Source organism: Diceros bicornis, chromosome 2, assembly GCF_020826845.1.
Source record: "Diceros bicornis minor isolate mBicDic1 chromosome 2, mDicBic1.mat.cur, whole genome shotgun sequence".
NCBI lineage: Eukaryota > Metazoa > Chordata > Mammalia > Perissodactyla > Rhinocerotidae > Diceros > Diceros bicornis.
Genome location: NC_080741.1, coordinates 48,660,803 through 48,681,552, shown reverse-complemented (window position 1 = coordinate 48,681,552; position 20,750 = coordinate 48,660,803). Strand labels below are relative to the sequence as shown.

The window sequence follows — 20,750 nt, the reverse complement described above, 5'->3', positions numbered from 1 at the left end:
CTAACACTCCTCCCTTATCCTCATTCTCAGCTGAGAAAATAGAAGAAACAAATCAGAGGAGAATGTCAATAGAATCTACCAGTATCTCCCTTCCCACCTGCACACACCCCCCCCCCCCCCCGTATCTGGGGTATCCTGGTTCTCCCTCCTGCGGTGGTGGATGTGAATGGCCTGAGCTCCTATCAAATACAGACCCCTTGTGCCCCAGACTCCGTCTCTTCTCACTTACTCCAGGACATCATTCCAGCAACTATTCTCCCTTCTCTCCTACATCACCAATTCTTCCCTCTCTTCTGGAATATTCCCATCAGCAGTCAAATGTACAATAATTTCTCTCACCTCAAAAAAAATGAAAACCTCTTGACTTCATATTCCCGCCCCCAGCAACTGCCCCAATGTTCTGCTCTTCTTTAGAATAAGACTCTTTCAAAAAGTTATCTATGCTTATTTCCAGTTCACGGCAGCATAATTTCTTATAGTAAATATTGGAAATAACCTGAACATCTAAGAATAAGGGAAGTAGGCTTGATAAAATCAATTGAATATTATTTAGACACTGAAATATAAAAAAGTTTTCATGAAAAATGCACATGAAATAATAAAACAAACCCATAATAAACAACAGCTTCATACACATTATGTTCTTCATTTTGAAAAAAAAGCAAATAATAGAAAACAAAGATTAGAGCAGCAGCCCCTGTGTCACCTGCAGACTGCTACTTCGCTTTACAGACCTGCTCCTCTGATTTTACATTCAGCTCATCCCGAGACACCAGCTCAAGCACGTCTTCAAAGGTCAGGGCCAGGAATTCTTCCGACATGGACACCTCCACAAAGTGCTGGTGGACGAAGCTGTTGGCCGCATCGTACAGCACGGCACACATCATTGTCTCAGCAAACTGGCGTACACCCAGGCAATTTTTTGGGTGAAGCCTTTTGGCATAAGAAAAGATGAAAAGAAAAAATTTAGAGAAAGAAAGAATGTTATCCTTGATCATTCTCAGGTTGGTTCTGGGTAGAGCTACAGAATAGAAAAAAACAAGCTTGGTCTTCAGCTTTGTTAAAAACTCCCTGTGTGACATTAGGCGCGCCTCTCTGGGACTCTACTCGGAAAGGTATAAAATTAAGACAGATTATCCTCAAAGGTCCCTGCCTCTCGGGCCCACTGCTCTGTGCATCTAGGTGGAACGAACCCTCTGGGAAGTCCTGTGAAGCAGCTCTCAAGAGAGAAGAACAGGAGAATGTGTACTGGAAAACCTATTTGTTTTCCTTCAGCCGCTGACATTCTTGGTTGAGTGTCCACCTCTGGTCACCAGGAAGGCACTGAGTTGGAGAATGCGAGTTTAAACCACACAAAGAGATGACTGTTCTAACATCAGGACCCTTATATTTCTTTCTGTTTTTAAACAGAAAGAGGCTCTATGGGCCTAAGTGTTCAGACATTCAGAAACAACAGCGGCAGCTATCACTTATTTAGCACCATCAGTGAGTCAAGTACTTTGCTAGGCCTTTTATACTCATTTTCCAGAAGCTTTTTAACAACACTGCAAAGTAGTAATTGCTCTCAGTTTTAGATGGAAAACTGAAGCTCAGAGAAACTAAGAAATGTGATCACAGTCCCCCTACAAGCAAGTGGTGGTGCTGAGATTGAATCCCAGCCTCTTGTGCGTGTTCCTATGACCCCGAGGCAGATCTGCACTCGTGGGCCGGTAAATCCTGGCCCTGCTGCTCACTGGGTGACTTCAGTAGGTTCCTTAGGCTCCTCGAGTGTCAGTAACAGCCTCACTTGGAAAAAGGTGATGACAACAGCTACTTATCTCCCAGGGCGGTGGCCATGATTAAATAAGAATGTAGGAAAAGCACTCAGCATGGTGCCTCGTATGAAGTTAGCTTCTGTTTTAATTTTATCATGGTTGTTTTCTTACTACTATTGCATCTGAAAAAATCCCAAATATGGTTCTGAAATCTTCATGACAGCAGCAGACATTGGAGGATGGGCCTTCTCTTATTTTGATATTGTGACTGATAATCTGTGGAGGGAGATGGTATTTATCAGATTAAAACTGCCCAGGTTTACTTTTTTCATTAGAATGCTTTCTCTCTTTTCCTCCATGTTGTTTAAGGTTATACACACAACGTTATATTTAGGAAATTCATAATCACTATTGTCCCACAGCAGAAGACCTGTCAGGGACTGAAAGGGCAGAGCACCTCAGGAGCCTGGCTTTGTGGCTAGTCTAAATTCTACAGAGCTGTTGTTTCATTCCAGCCTGAAATGGCTCTGTCCACCACTTTGGAAACCTCTGTGCATTTCCAAAGGCCAAGGAAACATGTGCACTGAGCAATACACGGACAAGGCAGTGTGGCCAGCGAGGAACACAGGGCTCAAGGTCAGGATGTCAGCTCAGTCATGTCAAATAACGCCTTTCTCCTGGAGCACTCACAGTGACTGAATAAGACTTGTTAAAAGCACTTTACACATGTATGGCAGATATGAGGATAAACCTTCCCTGGGCCTCTATAGCATGTGCTTCACTCATCCCTACTGCTCTGCCATCAACTCAAGAGGATTCAAAATGCCATAGACTAAGTACTGGATAGAGTCCAAAGATATGGGAAAGGATTATCAATATAGCTGATTGGCATATATCTCCATCCTCTCCCTCTCAGACTAGGATTCCTGTACCTTACCTTTGGCTGTCGTTGACTGGCTTGGCATAATAGTGAACACAAAACACACCTTTGACTGAAGTGGGCTTTCACATCCAAGAGGATGGGATGTGGGAAGTCTGTGAGGCAATTGGTGGGGAAAGAGGAGGGAGAGCTACCAGGCAGGGAAGGGGCCCACTCAGGAGCGGGAGGGAGATGAGAGGGAAAATAAACCAAAAGGGTAGAGAGAGAACCACATCGTTCATTAGCTACTTCACAACCTCCTTCCTGGCTGACATAGCTTGACTTTGCAAGCGAGGAGGCCACATATGATGTAATGCTTTATCAGAGGCATGAAGCAGTGACTTGGATTAAGTTACTGCCTTGGTTCATTGATGCATTTGATGTTCTAGTCCAGTTCTGATAGAAGAGTTTTGGAATATACACAGCTCCAGTGCTCACCTAAAAACAAGGAGATGCATACATCTGAAGGCTGGGAAAAGGGCCACAACAACACAAAAATCAGGAGGCTGAAGCTCTAACAGGCAGAGTGGCCTCAGGAACTACTGCTCCAAGAACTTCGACAGCCTCGCAGTTTCTCTGTGCTCTGTCATGCACCATCTTTTCCACTATTGCTCAGAGTGATTTCCTTCAGGTCATTAGTAATCAAACCTTGAAACTGAAGGGCCACGTGCTTGTCTTCAAGGGCACACAGGAAGGGGGGGAGCCGGGAGACCCCATCACACTCTGCAGCCAGGCTCGGGGAGAATCACCCCAAGGAATAGAGGCAGTGATGGTAACTGCTGGAGAGAAAATAGAAAGCAGGCCAAGCCTATGGGGCCTGTGGCAGGGAATAAAATGGGAATAAGGTGTGAGTTTAAGCTTAAAAGGGGTCTTGCAGGGCTGAATGAAAAAATGTCAAGGACAGACTCAAAACATTAGGCTTTGTGTTTAAGAACCTTTTCCTAAAATGTCATTGGTGCGTGTAAAAACTGCACTGGTCTAAAAATCACTTTTCTAAGCATCTTTTAGGTGACGCTACTTTATAACACAGCCTGGACCCAGTGTTGACAGTGATGACCACAAAAGCCCGTAGGTGGAGCTGTTGTTCCCTTGGTGAGGTGGCCAACTTAATCCTTTCCAGAGTGCCTCATGCACTCTCTAGCTTGACCCAGAAGGCATCCCAGGGCAGGGACAAGCCAGGCTCTTGGGCTGCACTCTCACTACGTGGTCTCCCTCTGCAAAACCAGAACAGGACCACCTACCTCATGATGAAACCAATCACCCCTGCCCAGCAGAGAGCATCCCTGCACGTCAGGCATCAGTACCACAGTTATTATGACTAGATGCACATACAGCAGTGCTCAGTGATGTCCATGAGCACCATATGGGCAGGATATGGACAACAGGCGGGATCCACAGAGCTGCTAAGTAAATTGGATTGGTGGAGCGGGAATGGGAGATGGGGAGTCAGCTCTAAGAGGGGATGAGGTTCAGGAGGGCAGATCTGAGACAGGAGGAATGCTGGTCTTCAGGCCAGGGACCTGGTGATCAGGGTAGCTCAGGTGGAGGCTGGGCCTTGGAGAGCACCCACAGACATAGGGGCGCAGTTCTGGTTTCTCCCCACTGTGTGTGGCCCAGCACTAACCCTCACCCCCAACCCTCTACTGGTTAAAAGGTGGCTTTTACCCTACGACTGAGAGCTCTGCTTCTTGAGGGGGAGGAAGTGCCTTATCTGCTCAGTCATCAAAAGATCATTGCCAAGTGCTGGACATAGGTAGAGGTATAATCCATGGTCCTTACCCTAAAAGTGCATACAGTGATTATTCTGGGGGAGTGAGCGGGACAGAGAACTCCAGGAGGTGAAATGTGGGTGGGATCTTAAAGAGCTAAAGGAGAAAGGAAGGTCAAGAAACTCAAGGAAGGGGAAGGAGCTAAACAAAGATGGAGATGGCTGTGGAACAGTTAAGGAGCACTGAATACATTGGTTTGGTGAGAACAGTCAGCTAAATTAGTGGCTGGTCAGTTTGGAGGGAGAGGACCAGAAGAAGAGGTACATGTCAGGCCAAAGGAGACTGTAGGCAGGGTTCCATAAATCATGTTCCTCAAAGGTCCATCCAAACCTGCACTGCTTGATATTAATTTCAAAAAAGGTCATTTCTGCAGAGTAACCTTCCCAGCTCACTGCCTTCATAAAACTCTATATGCCCCAAAGACTCAGCAAACTGGCAGGGGATTCTGGAAACAAAATGGTCATGCTCCCCACCATGAGCCAGGCCTATCACATCAGCTCACCGTTCTCGGAGGAACGTGCAGCAGGCGTCCTTGATGCTCTGCAGCTGCAGGAAGCTCGCCCCCATTAGCAATGACTGGACATTTTGCTGGTCAATCGCAAGGTGGCCGTTGTAGGCAAAATTGATCAGAGCCTCCAGGGCACTAGAGGAAAGAGGAAAGATGCTCTTCAGAGATGGGTCTTGGCCCACAGGATACTCAGGCCCTAAGTGAGCTGACATTACAACCTGGGGAAGGATGGGCCCTGCTCTAAAATCCGTTTAGCCCATTCCCTTTGAGAATCTATCTGAATGGAATAATTATTTCACCATAGCCAAAGACTCATTCTACTTCTTAAGTTGCCTTTATTCCCCAAATAATTTTATTACAGAAAATTCTAAAGAGAGAAAGCAATTACCCACAGTCTCACTACCAAATGAGTCAACAGTGGTCAATTTCTTAGGCTCATTTTCAGTTCCTGTTCACCTGCACACATAAAGTGTATGGATATAATCACATAATACTTATGCAGGCCTTTCCCATGTTGCTACACTATCTTCATGTTTACTGTTTTTAGTGGCTGCTATATAATATTTCAACATGTAAATATGCTATAATTTATTTCCTTTATTGGTAGGCATAATAGCTATTATCACTTACTGCCATTATAAGTAATGTTTTTGGATTATTTTGGGGAGATAAATTTCCAGAATGAGATTTGCAACATTTTTTCTGGCTTCCAATTCACACTGAGAATGAAATCCAAATTCTGTCTATAGGGCTGTATGTGGTCTGGCCCCTCTCCATCTCTCTGACCTCATCACATTCCGCTCTTTCCCTCCTCACTCTACTCCAACATGCTGAACACACTCTCACCTCAGGGCCTTTGCACTGGATGCTCCCTCTGTTCGGAGGGCTCTTCCCCCAGATGGCTCACCCTCACTTCAGTTAAGGTCTCGGCTCAAAAGTCACCTCATCACAGAGGCTTTCCCTGATCACGCTGAAATAGCACAGACCCTCACCATCACTCACTAGCCTTTACTCTGCTTTACTTTTCTCACATCACTTTCACTTCCCAGCCATGTCATGCATTTGGATTTGTTCATTGCCAGATCCCCAGTACTAGAAAGTTGGCACAATAAGGGGTGCTTTCTGTGTTCTCACTGCTATATACCTCAGTGCCTACAGTAGCACAATCACATGTGCTCAGTCTATCTCTGTTCAATGAAGCGCCTGGACTGTGCATGGTGATCAGCAAGGCTCCTTCAGATACAGACCTCAGAGAAGAGGTACAACTGCCCTTGGAGACCCACTTCTGTGTCTTTCCTTACAAGCAGCTGACCTGAGACTTCTGCTTTGCAGTGGGTATATAAATCCTCTCCATATATTGGGCAGATCACCTTCAATCACCTAGAGGGTACCACACAGTCTCCTAGCTCCTTTCCCCCTCATTTCACCATTATGAGATTAAGAGGTTAGGAAAACATGACAGATTACTGGCTAACTAGATAACCTTGGGCTTGACCTCCTTTGGCTTCAACTTTCTCATCCATCAAATAACTACAATACCTGCCACCTTCTAGACTTGTGTTGTTCCATATAGTAGCCATTAGGCACACATGTCTATTTAAAATTAAATTTAAATGAATTAAAATTAGGGGCCGGGGCCGGCCCCGTGGCTTAGCGGTTAAGTGTGTGCGCTCCGCTGCTGGTGGCCCCGGTTCGGATCCTGGGTGTGCACCGACGCACCGCTTCTCCAGCCACGCTGGGGCCGCGTCCCACATACAGCAACTAGAGGGATGTGCAGCTATGACATACAACTATCTACTGGGGCTTTTGGGGAAAAAAATAAATAAATAAAATTTTTAAAAAATTAAAAAAAAATAAAATAAAATTAGGGGCCGGCCCAGTGGTGTAGCAGTTAAAGTGTGCGCGCTCCACTTCGGCAGCCCAGGGTTTGTGGGTTTGGATCTCGGGCATGGCCGATGCACCGCTTGTCAAGCCATGCTGTGGCGGCATCCCAAAGAAAGTGGAGGGAGATGGGCACAGATGTTAGCCCAGGGCCAGTCTTCCTCAGCAAAAAGAGGAGGACTGGCATTGGATGTTAGCTCAGGGCTGACTGTCCTCACAAAAAAATTTTTAAAAAAATAAATAAAATTTTTAAAAAATGAATTAAAATTAAATAAACGTTTAAAGTCAGTTCCTCAGTGCTTCTAGTCACATTTCAAGTGCTCAACAGCTACATGTGGCTAGTGGCTACCATTTTGGACAGTACAAATAGAACATTTCCATCACTGCAGAAAGTTCTAATGGACAACACTGTTTTAGACTGAAGAGAAGAGTAATGAGTAAAGATACTTATTTGAAAAACTATTTTTCCAGCTAAAATGGGTAGCACTGAAAAGTGCAGAAAATAATATACCACTACCTTTGTACCCAGTCCTAGTTTATTTATTTATTTATTTATTGTGAGGAGCTCAGCCCTGTGCTAACATCTGCCAATCATCCTCTTTTTTTTTTTTTTTACTGAGAAAGACTGGCCCCGGGCCGACATCCATGCCCATCCTCCTCCACCGTATATGGGACGCCACCACAGCATGGCCTGCCAAGCAGTGCGTCAGTGTGCACCCGGGATCCGAACCGGCGAACCCCGGGCCGCCACAGCAGAGTGCGCGCACCCAACCGCTTGCGCCACCGGGCCGGCCCCCCAAGTCCTAGTTTAAAAATATATCTTGGACTCTAGCTCCTATTAAATGTGTTACTCTAATAGAGTGAAAATACATCAAAACTCTCCTCATTTTAACTCTGTCTCAGGCCACTGGCTGAGGTTCTAACTTGTTTACTAATTGCCTATTGTGTGCGTGCTAGATACTATGTCTTGGTGCCCTCAAATGGCACCAAGCACAAGGCTGAAGCTACACCTGGAAAGCAGCCTGTGAAACCTAATGGAGGAATTTAGTACCTTGGGTCCATTCCTTGCATTACAATCTCATCCTGCTTGCATTCCATCATGTCATTTGTAAACATAGCGTGGAAGTATGGGATTGAGGCTGCTAAGACGATCCGGTGAGCACTGAATTTGTGGTCCCCAATCTGTGGGCAAAGTAAAATACAGACAGATACTGAGGAACGCAAATACAAAACCCCAATCTGCCCCCTCCACAGCTTAACCCTCTGCCCACTGGATTGGTACTGAAGGCTTCCCAGTACATGACAGCTGAGGCTTATCATGGAGACCCTGAGGTATTTTAAAATTCAATACACTCAGTTATAGTAGAGGAATGTGAACAATACATTTTAATGAGGTAAGCCTGAACGCTTCAAATGATAGTTTTTCTTATATGGTAGTCCTCGCTGCACTCTTCCCAACTCCCCCACCAACTCAAAGACCTGATTTCTCTAATGCTTCATCCCGATCCCAGTTTTATTAAAAGGCAGATGGAACAGATAAACTGTCCAGGAATCCTGGAGCTCCTAACAGTAGGTTCCTCAAGAAGAGTAAATACATAGTAACAGGAAAAGATGAGGAGAAACGAGACCAGACTTGAACAGGGAGTGCATGTGGGGAGCAAAGACAGAACAGGCATCATGGGCACAAATGTTGGGGGGGTCCTTGGGCACCAACCAGGCTGTGGTAGATCACAACGAGCCCAAAGTTCCTCTGATGGAGGACAATGACGCTGGTAGTAGCCAGCTGGAATGACTGGTGCTGTGGACTGGCCAGTGCTCTGCGTGGCCCACAGGGCTCAGGCCCCCGGCTCTCACAGAGACAAAGGGAGACTCTCCAATTTCTATCAAACCCTCACCGACACAATCCTAGCCTGGGGAGTTGTATAAAGTGCTTTCCAACTATCTACCAAAAGGATATTTCCTTTAATAAGCTTTGCCATTTATAGCTCCAAGCCACACAACCATTTCCACTTAAGAACTTTCTATTCTTCAGAAAGAGCAAAACAGTCTTTTTTTTTTTTTCCTTCACTGGAGTTCCACATTAGTGAAATGCCAGAGCATCTCATTACCCTAGTGCTCATCTCTTTGTGTCACATTTATTCAAGGATTCTAACTCAGGTTCTGTCACTATGTCCTCTTTTTCACTGAACTTTAGGTTTATTATCTGTAAACTGTCCTTAAAGATCACACACAATTTTCCAAATAGCAAAGAATCCTTAACAGATTCAGATTCTACGAGCTCTTCATATAATCCACATGTTGCTCTACTACTGGTGTTGGGGACATTAAACGGCTGTGTGCTTTGGAGGTTTTTCATAATTAAAAAATAAAATCACAGTAATACATACAAATATTTCTTAAAGTTGTTCTACAAGGCTTATAAGGAAAACCAGCAGTTTATGCTCCTGTTCTCATTCCTGCTCTTAGGAGCAACTTCTTTTTTCTGGTATTTATCTCTACCTTTCTGAGTAATATGCCTATATTTCTTCTTGAATCTTCACGTTTAGTTATTATTTGTGGTAGTCAGTCTCCAAATAGCCTTCAAATAGGGATCTCCAATGATCCCTGTCTCCTGGTATTTATGCCCTTGTGCAGTTCCCTCCCACAATGTCTCAGCGTTGGTCTGTGTGGTCAACAGAATATAGCAGAAGTGATGATAGTATGTCACTTTCAAGGCTAGGTCATGAAAGGCACTGCAGATTCCCCTTATTATATCTTCTGGATCACTTGCTCTTGGAGAAACCAGATAACAACATATCCTGAGGAGAGGCCCATTTGAAGAGAAACTGGGGCCTCTTCCTATAACTACCTGAGTGAGTTTGGAAGAGGATCCTCCAGCCTCAGTCAAGCTTTCAGATGACTGCAGCCCAAGGTGACACCTGGACTGCAACCTCATGAGAGATCTCTAAGCTGCTTCTGAATTCCTGACCCACAGAAACTGTGTGATAAAAAATACTGTTAAGTCACTAAGTTTTGGGGTAATTTGTTATGCAGCAAAAGATAACTATTACATTACCTATTTAATTTTTACGATGGAAGATTAGGATTTTGTTCTGACACTCTCTTCACATACTACTCTACCTACTCTATCTTCCCAATATAATTATGTCAAATTTGGTTAAATTAACATTAAGGGTTGCATTATTAGGTCTATGTGAATATTATTTGTAGCCAAGCCATGTGTATACTATGATTACATTTCCTCTTTTGTATAATTTTTATTTTCCCTGGAGATAATAAAAAAGTATAAAATTCCTTTTAATATGTTCAACAATCAGGTACCCTATCAGCTTGTTCTTGTTTGTTCCTGAGACATCCCTATGGGAACTGTCCTTCTGGAATTCCTTTCACCTCACCTATATTGGAAGCCCTGTGTCCTGGATCCCATTTAGTCTGCTTCCTTATTTATTCTCTTGTTCTGGGGGAAAGTGTCTTCTAGTAGAGCTTCCTAAGAAAGGGTGTACTATAAACTGTTTTTACTGACAGCACTTCTGACACTAAATGTGTGAGTTTTTTTCTCATACCAAACAATTCTCCAACTCTCCAGACACCAACTGGTGTCCTACAATTTAATTCAAATCTGACACTAACTACCATGAGTTAGCGCAGACCCCAAAGGTTAAGAGCTTAGTCCCACAAGACTGCTCCTGCTTCAGATGCCAATTGCAAGTCTGGGCCACTCATACTTCTGATCAATTGGCTATAAAGCTGGGGGGAGGTTCCCTACAACCCCCTCCTCAGGTTTGATAATTTGCTATCAAGGCTCACAGAATTCATGGAAAACAGTTTACTTACTATTACTGGTTTATTATGAAGGCTACTATAAAAGATACAAAAGAACAGCCAGATGAAGAAGTACACAGGGCAAGGTCTAGAAGGGTCCTAAGCACAGGAGCTTCTGTCCCCATGGAATTGGGTGCACTACCTCCTGGCACATGGATAGGTCCACCAACTTGGAAGCTCTCCAAACTCTGTTGTTTAGGGTTTTTATGGAGGTTCCATTATGTAGGCATGATTGATTAAATCATTGCTCACTGGTAATTAGCTCAATCTCTAGCCCCTCCCCACTCCCCAGAGGTCAAAGGGTAGGGTTGCTAGTTCCAACCCGTTAATCACATGGTTGGTTCCTCTGGCAACTAGCCCCATCCTGAAGCTATCTAGGGGCCCACAAAGAGTTACGTTATTAGCATAAACTCAGGTATGGTTGACTGCTCCTCTCACCCCTTTCACTCAGAAAATTCCAAGGGTTTTAGAAGCTCTTATGTCAGGAACTAGGAACTAAGACCAAATATTATATCAAAAGATGCTCTATCACCCCTACCACTCAGGAAATTACAATTTTAGGCACTTTGTGCCAGGAACCAAGGACAAAGACCAAATATATATTTCTTATTATATCACAATATCACAGGGCATATGCACAATATATCTGAAAATGTCTTTATTATGCTTAAACTTGGGGATAGTTTAGCTAGCTAAAAAATTCTAGTTGGGAATATCTTTTTCTGTCAGAATTTTGAAGGTATTGCTCCACTGTCTTCTCATTTGTTGCTTTTGAGAAATCTAATGCCATTTTGAATACTAACCCTATGTATGTGATTATTCTTTCTAGAAGCTAGCTTTAATGACTTGCTCTTTGTTCTCAAAGTTCTGAAATCTCACAGGGCTGTAGCTTGGCATTGGTTTTCTTTCATTCATTGTGCTGTATCAATCTATAGACATTATTTTAGTTCTGAGAATATCTTTTCATACCATTTCTTTGATAATTTCTCTGTTGTCTATTTTTTCTTTTCCTAAATTTCCATTAGTCAGGTGCTGGACCTCTTGGAATGATCCTCTAATTTTTTAATCCATTCTTCTCTATTTTCCATCTCTCTCATTTGGTCTATCTTCCAGGAATCTTCTTCAACTTTATCTTTCAATATTTCTGTGTTGCAGCTTTTTATATCTGCTATCATATTTTTAATTTCCAAGAGGTCTTTCTTGTTTTCTGAAGGTTCCTTTTTTTTTTTTTCAAAGAATCTTGTTCATCTTTCATGAATGCAATATTTTCTCTAATCTCTCTCAAGATATTACAGTTAAATTTCTTCTTCTTCCTCCTCTTCCCCTGCCCCTCTTCCTTCTCCCTATTTTTACTGTTTCCTCTGAGTTCTTTTCTCCCCCATTTGTTTTGGTCTCTGTCTTTTATCTTAGAGGCTTTCTTTAAATGTCTCATGACATGTGGCTATCTGCTCATACTTTTAGAAGCTGTTTGAAAGCTGTGGCGGGGGCTAGGCTTGTCAACTTGTGGACTTCACATTAGGGTGATCAGGCAAGAATCTGCCATTCTATTGAGGACCCCTAGAAGCAATCAGTATCTTTAGGACTTCTTCTCTGGGGCTAATATTATCAGAGAAGGATCTTCTAATCTCTTGCATGGGGGTGACTGCCTGCAGATATTCTGGAAAGTGGGTGAGAAAGGGGAATGATCCTACCATTCACTATTTATAACTTTGTCTTAAAGCTTTTATTTTCAGTTTTGCTCCATATTCCATCCCTTCTTCTATGCTTGGTGTGCTTCTGGTTCAATATCTAAAACTAAAACTCCTATCTGAGAGAGTCAGGGATTAATTGCTTTTCACACAGACTTTCAATTAATCTTTCTGTTTTCAGTATTTGGTTTCTCCAATTCTGGAGCTATTGCAGGGTTCTGCATTACAAATCCTTTCTTCTTAGTTTCTCTCCCTAGCAGGCACTTTCAGTTCCTCGGGCCCACTAAGTTCAGCACACATGCTTTCTGGCTTTAACATTCCATTGATCTCTTATTTGCTGATATCTCTTCTCCCTCTTATTATCATTTTAATGGAATTACAGGAGGGAATGGAGGTTAAAATGTGTGTTCAATTTGCTGTGTTAAACTGCCATGCATTTATTTTTCATGTAGAAAGTAAACAGAAGACAAAAGAACAAGCTGTATGTGCATGAACTGGGTGACCAGGTTTCCCAAAAAAGCTCAGCTAAAGAGAAGACAGGCCTATCTGGGGATGTGCTAGCCAGATTACATCTGCATTCTGTGTTCAGTTAAGGGGAACAACAAATTTGTCTTTATCTAAAAGAGGAAGACGAAGACAGGAAAGGGTCTGGAAGCTACATCTTATGAGGAATAGCTAAAAAATAGTTAGTTTGGAAAAGATCATTTAGAGGGGACACAATAGTTGCCCTCAAATCCTAGAAGGGCTATCACATGGATGAGGGCAGATCTAGAGGTTACAGGGAGGCAGATTTTAGTTTACCATAAAGATTAAAAGCCTCTCACCTAAGAATGTTTAGGGGTGTCCTTCACTGGTTCTAACTATTAAGGGACCTTCCAATTCTATAATCCTGGGATACTACACTTTCGCGAAGAGTTTTAAAAAACCCAAATACTTTCCTTTGTAATCTTGGTTAAAAAATGTCACTTAAAAAACAAATGAGATGATCATTTATTGAGTTCCTTTTGTTAAGTACCCATTACACATATTTTCTCATTTTAGTCCTCACAGCAAACCTCTGCATTAAGTGGCTACTGTGAATTCCATTTTATAGATGAGGAAACTAAGATTTAGAAGTTAAATAACGTGCCCAAAAGTTAAGTAGCTATCATGTGAAAGAGAAGGAATTACACTTGAGTTGTTTACTGGTGGAGTTTGAGAGAGACCCAATAAATAACATACCTCCTCCCAGCTCAAGTTCTCAGCCGACTGAGAAACTTATAAAATTAAAAATAAAAACCCTAGGGCTGGCCCGGTGGTGTAGTGGTTAAGTTCAAGCCTTCTGCTTCGGTGGCCTGGGGTTCGCCGGTTTGGACCCTGGGTGCAGACCTACTCACAGCTCATCAAGCTACTGTGAGGCAGTGTCCCACATAGAAGAACTAGAAGGACCTACAACTAGGATATACAACTATGTACTGGGGCTTTGGGGAGAAAAAAAGAAAAAGAGGAAGATTGGCAACAGATGTTAGCTCAGGGCCAATCTTGCTCAAAAATAAATAAATAAAAATAAACAAACAAAAAATAAAAACCCTACACACATGATAAAATTACATAGAATTAAATACACATATACAAACAAGTGAGTAAAAGTAAAACTAGGGAAACCTAAGTAAGAGTGGTGGATTATATCAATGTCAATATCCTAGCTGTGATATTGTACTACAGTTTTGCAAGACATTACCACTGGGGGAAACTGGGGAAAGAGTGCCTGGGATCTCACTGTTATTATTTCTTATAACTGCATGCAAATCTACAATTATCTCAAAATAAAAAGTTCATTAAAAAAAAGGGACAAAGCAAATAGGAAATCAAAATATTATTTTAATACCGATAAATCTAATATTATAAACTACGGCTTATATAGGAGGACAAGTGTGTTCCCTATTTTAACATCTTGAATTACACAGGCCCACGCAAAGTTCACTTTCTCCACTGATTTGCAATTATACACTGTTACCTCAAATCTCGCCTCTTCCCCATCCCTAAGGTGACAAACCATGATAGTAACCAATGGTCCACAAAGCCAGAAAAGAAAGCCCTTTACAGAAAAAATTTGCTGACCTCTGCTCTAGAATCATAGCGAACAAATATTATGAAGAGGGACATGAACATATTCTCTAGAAAGAAGATGTTGATCACTTATCTAAGACATCCCCCTCCCCCAGCTCACATCACACCTGATTTTCTGCAGGTATTTACAGACTCCCCCTGCTGAACTAGTATGAACTGTTCACACTTTGTGAAATTCAGCACTGAGATAACCATGTCTTATAGAAAATGCTTGCTCCTTTTCAAAAGGAAATGAGCTAAGCCTAAAATAGAAGCATTCACACTGGAGCCTTTTTTTTTTTTTTTGGTGAGCAAGATTAGCCCTGAGCTAACATCTGTTGCCAGTCTTCCTCTATTTTATATGTGGGATGCCACCACAGCATGGCTTGATGAGTGGTGCGTAGGTCTGCACCTGGGAGCCAAAACTGCGCACCCTAGGCCACCGAAGTGGAGCACGTGAACTTAACCACTACGCCACCGGGCCAGCCCCTGGAGCCTTTTTTTAAAACTTTAGTTTCTTAGCCACAGTTACACAATTCTTTTCTATTTCTCCACCCTCCATGGAGTTTAAATGCTAATTAGCAATAATGCAGCCTTGTCCATCAGAAATGTAGGAGGCGAACTGCATGGAGATGCCTTGAAGTATCTGCCTTCCTACCTCAGTAGCAACTAATCCTCCATCCTATTCAGCAACCACCAAGCACAAAGCCAGCTCAGCCCAGCTCTCCACCCCCAATCAAAATCTTATTCAGATATTAGATGAGTAAGGCTATTCCATGTTTGAGACATGAAGCCTCAGTCTCAAGTACTGTACTTTTCTGTTTTTACCTACTCCAGTGGACTTCAAACTCTTTGAGGGTAATAAGGATCTGGTACATCCCTTAAATAGCTCAGTAAATATTCATTGAAAATAAAATACCAACACTATCCTCAATAGCAGCCCAGGAAATCAACAATTCCCTGTAAAAATAAATTAATCTCATTGAAAAGATGGCAGTGTCACTAAAGGTTATAGTCAAAATGGACCCAGGTTCTCCCAGTTAAATTCAGAAAAGACTGAGCAGGAGGCATAGTGATCTTCTACTCATTTCCTTCAAATTTTTCTTACGTACATAAATAGGTACAGTAAATCTTCAAATAACCATAATACTTGAGGGCTATTACAATAATAATCTATTATTATTATTTACTATTAACTATATATAATATAGTTATATATATATATATAACTATATAACTATATAATATCGAGCTATTAACTATGTTAATAATATTACAATAATAAATTAACTATCAATTATCTATAATATTATGATGATGACGATCTATTAATGAACTATTTTAGGTTACTTGGAGGGTAACAGAAAACACTTGTGGCTTCAACACACGTCACTAAAAACCTTCCAAAAATATATGACTAGCTATAGACTCCATCTCATGTCCGCTCTGTCCAATGCTCCTTACCTTCTTCTGGGAACTTCTCCTATCTTTATTCCAACCACACTATACAACATATGACCTAAACCCTACAAATTAGACCTTTCCTCAGGATTTTTCAAATCAGAAAGAAAAAGGAACAATCCCTCCAGGGCAGCAAGGAGCCATCAGATCAGATGCTCCATCATCCTCCCTGCGTGATAAACAGTCTACAGTGGAAGGAGAGTGCTGACCACGGAGGCAAAGAGTCTTGACAGCATTTCAGTCCCCCAGACCCATCATCAACCCTGTCTTTTCTCCAGTTTGATTACATAAGCCAATAAATGATTGGTCTTGCTGAGACTAGTTCTGCCATTAAGAGCCAGAGATCTGAGCACTGCAGTCTAGAGAAAGCCCTGCAGGAATTAGGAAAATGGGGACCTTCCTTCCCGGCCTTAGTAGAAGGGCTATGACTAAGCATGGCTTCAGCTCTGATTTGGCCCCTGTGGTATCTCAAGGCACCCATTCTGCTCACCCGTCAGGTGTTAAAGGACCCCATTTGTAAAAACACCTTGGTTTACATATGCTATACGTATAGCACCCACTATAGGTATCAAAGGCATAGAGCAGTGTTTTATTGACTAGGAACATTGTGGGGCACACAGAAATGGTCAACAGATATCTTCTGCATGGATGACTCATTTGTTGTATTCCTAGCAGTTTATTTTCTTGGAAAAGTTATCATTATTTTGGATAGGGATAACCAAACCCATCATCTGAATCCCCACCATAACTCTGAGGTACGTGACCTGCTTGGGATCAGACAGATAGGAACAAGGGCCACTTAGTTCCGCCTCTGTAAGTGTGGACAGTAGGTTCTGAAGAAATGTTACTCCTTCCTCACAACACCACTTTCTTTTTCTCCCACCATAATGATACCCTGATAATTTTAATAGCCCTATAACTATTACGGAAATTGATTCTGTAATTTTAAAACTCCAGAAAAGGAGATCTCCAGGCTCAGATGGTTTCATTAGAGAATTCCACCAAATATTTAAAAAAGAATTAATACTAATTCTTAACAAAATCTTCCAGAAAATAGAAGAATTCTAATTCATTTTATGAAGCCAGAATTAGCGTAATACCAAAACAAAGACAGTACCAAGAAAACTACAGACCAATCTCCCCCAATATAGATACAGAAATCCTTTTTTTTAATAATTTTATTTATTTATTTCTTTTTTCCCAAAGCCCCAGTAGATAGTTGTATGTCGTAGTTGCACATCCTTCTAGTTGCTGTATGTGGGACGCGGCCTCAGCACGGCCGGAGAAGCGGCGCGTCGGTGCGTGCCCGGGATCCGAACCCGGGCCGCCAGCAGCGGAGCGCGCGCACTTAACCGCCAAGCCACGGGGCCGGCCCTAGATGCAGAAATCCTTAACAAAATATTAGCAAATAGAATTCACAGGCTAAAGAAAAAAGAAGTCACACAATCCTCTCAACTGATATTAAAAAAAAGCATCTGACAAAATTCAACACACATTCCTGATAAACACTCTTTTTTTGTGTGTGAGGAAGATCAGCCCTGAGCTAACAGCCATGCCAATCCTCCTCTTTTTGCTGAGGAACACTGGCCCTGAGCTAACATCCGTGCCCATCTTCCTCCACTTTATGTGGGAGCCACAGCATGACCTGACAAGCAGTGCGTTGGTGCACGCCTGGGATCCGAACCAGGGCCGCCAGCAGCGGAGCGCGTGCACTTAACCGCTACACTACGGGGCCGGGCCCCCTGATAAACACTCTTAAAACACTAGGAAGAGAGGGGAATTTCCTCAACTTGATAAAGAACATTTACAAAAAACCTTTAGCTAACATTATACTTATTGGTAAAAGACTGAATGCTCTCCCATGAGATACAGAAAAAGGCAAGGATGTTCACTCTTACCACTGCTATTTAACATAGTCCTGGAAGTTCCAGCCAGTGCAGTAAGGCAACAAAATGAAATAAAAAGAATACAGATTAGAAAATAAGAAATAAAATTATCCCTGTTTGCCAATGACGTGATGGTTTATGCCACTGGAAAATCCAAAGCAATCTACAAAAACAAAAACAACTCACCTAGAACTAGTAAGTGAGTTCAGCAAGGTCACAGAATACATACAAGGTCATAGGATACAAGACCAACATAGAAAAATCAATTGTATTTCCACATACTAGCAATTAACATGTGGAAACCAAAATTTAAAATATAATTATGTATATAATCATTCAAAAAAATTAAATACTTAGGTGTAAATCTAACAAACTGATGTACAGGCCCTTGTAAGCTACAAAATGCTGATGAAAGAAATCAAAGATTTAAATAAATGAAGAGACATACTGCGTTCAAGGTTTACAACACACAACACAGTCAAGATGTTAATTCTCCCCAAATTGATGTACAGATTTGATGCAATTCCTAACAAAATTCCAGCAAGATTATTTTTAGAGATATAGACAAGATTATTCTAAAATTTCTATGGAAAGGTAAAGGATCTAAAATAACTAAAACAATTTTGAACAAGAAGAATAAAGTACAAATGGCCAATAAGCACATGAAAAGATGTTTAACATTATAAGTCATCAGGGAAATGCAAATCAAAACTACAATAAGATACCACTTCACACCTACGAGGATAGCTATTATCAAAAAAACAGAAAATAATAAGTGTTGGAAAAGATGTGGAGAAACTGGAACCCTTATGCACTGTTGGTGGGAATGTAAAATAGTACAGCCACTGTGGAAAACAGTTTGGCAGTTCCTCAAAAAGTTAAACATAGAATAATAATATGACACAGCAATTCCACTCCTAGGTATATACCCCAAAGAATTGAAAGCAGAGTCTTGAAGAGATATTTGTTTATCCACGTTCACAGCAGCACTATTCACAATAGCCAAAAGGTGGAAACAACCCAGGTGCCCATTAACAGATGAATGGATAAACAAAATGTGGTATATACATACAATGGAATATTATTCAGCCTTAAAAACGAATGAAATCAAGAAAATGAGAAGATAAGCCACAGACTGGGAGAAAAATATTTGCAAAAGACGTATCTGATAAAGGACTATTATTCAAAATATACAAAGAACTTTTGAAACCCAACAATAAGAAAACAAAGACGGAATTAAAAAATGGGCAAAAGACTTAGACATCTCAGCAAAAAAGATATACAAATGGCAAATAAGCATATGAAAAGATGTTCCACACCATGTCATCAGGGAAGCACAAATTAAAAACAACGAGATACCATTACACACTTATCAGAATGGCCAAAATCCAAATACTGACAACATCAAATGCTGACAACGATATGGAGCAAAAGGAACTCTCATTCATTGCTGATGGGAATGCAAAATGGTATAGTCACTCTGGAAGACAGTTTGGCACTTTCTTACAAAACTAAAATATTCTTAACATGTGATCCAGCAATTGCGCTCCTTGGGATTTTCCCAAAAGAGTTAATAACCTATGTCCACACAAAAACCTGCACGTGAATGTTTACAGCAGCTGTATTCATCATTGCCAAAACCTGGAAGCAACCAAGATGTCCTTCAGTAGGCATATGGATAAATAAGCTGCGGTACATCCAGACAATGGAATATTATTCAGCAGCAAAAAGAAATGAGCTATTGAGTCATGAAAAGACATGGAAGAACCTTATATATTTATTACTAAGTGAAAGAAGCAAATCTGAAAAGGCTACATATAGTAGGATTCCAACTATATGACATTCTGGAAAAGGAGAACTATGGAGACAATAAAAGGATCAGTGCTTGCCAGGGGTTAGGAGGGAGGGAGGGATAAATATGCAGAGCACAGAGGATTTTTAGGGCAGTGGAACTACTCTGTATGATACTATAATGGCAGACACATATTGTTATACATTTGTCAAAAATCATAGAATATACAACACCAAGAGTGAACTCTAACGTAAACTATGGACTTTGGGTGACAATGATGTGTCAATGTAGGTTCATCGATTCTAACAAATATACTACTCTGGTATGGGATATTGATAGTCGGGGAAGCTGTGTGTGCCAGGGGGTAGGGGATATATCAGAAATCTCTCTATCTTCTGCTCAATTTTGCTGTGAACCTAAAACTACTCTAAAACATAAAGTCTATTTTTTTAAAAAAGGAATGAAATTCTAATACATACTACAACATGGATGAACCTTGAAAACATTATACTAAGTGAAATAAACCAGAAACACAAAGACAATATTGTATAATTACACTTATATGAGGGGTCTAGAATAGGCAAAATTATAGGGATAGAAAATAGAATAGAGGCTACCAGGGGCTAAGGGAAGAGGCAATGGGGAATTATTGCTTAATGGTTATAGGGTTCTGCTTCGGGTGATGAAAAAGTTTGTTAATAGACAATGGTGATGGTTACACAACATTGTAAATGCATTTAATGCCACTGAATTGTACACTTAAAAATGGTTAAAAATGGGCCAGCCCCATGGCTTAGTGGTTAAGTGCGCGCGCTCCGCTACTGGCGGCCCGGGTTCGGATCCTGGGCGCGCAACGACGCACCGCTTCTCCCGCCATGCTGAGGCCGCGTCCTGCATACAGCAACTAGAAGGATGTGCAACTATGACATACAACTATCCACTGGGGCTTTGGGGAAAAAAAAGCAGGAGGATTGGCAATAGATGTTAGCTCAGAGCCGGTCTTCCTCAGCAAAAAAAGAGGAGGATTAGCACGGATGTTAGCTCAGGGCTGATCTTCCTCACAAAATAAATAAATAAAAAATAAAAAAATAAAAACTTAAAAAAAATGCTTAAAATGGTAAAAAAAAGTAAAATAAAATAAAAGAATAAATTAGGAGGAATTACCCTACCCATTTCAAGATT

At 41.5% G+C, this 20,750-nt stretch overlaps 1 protein-coding gene across 5 annotated transcripts in view; it reads right to left on the bottom strand.

Annotated features, from left to right (window-relative positions):
* The window catches only part of KLHL18 (kelch like family member 18), a 51,174-nt gene that overhangs the window by 14,896 nt on the left and 15,528 nt on the right, over positions 1-20,750 (bottom strand). For 4 of the 5 annotated variants that reach the window (XM_058557157.1, XM_058557165.1, XM_058557185.1 and 1 more), the window contains 3 exons: positions 7,883-8,013; positions 4,945-5,085; positions 735-933 (listed from right to left, as the gene is read on the bottom strand). In XM_058557157.1, coding sequence (XP_058413140.1) covers positions 735-933; positions 4,945-5,085; positions 7,883-8,013 — 471 coding nt within the window. The remainder of the gene's footprint in view (positions 1-734; positions 934-4,944; positions 5,086-7,882; positions 8,014-20,750) is intronic. The other variant, XM_058557195.1, reaches the window with a different exon arrangement.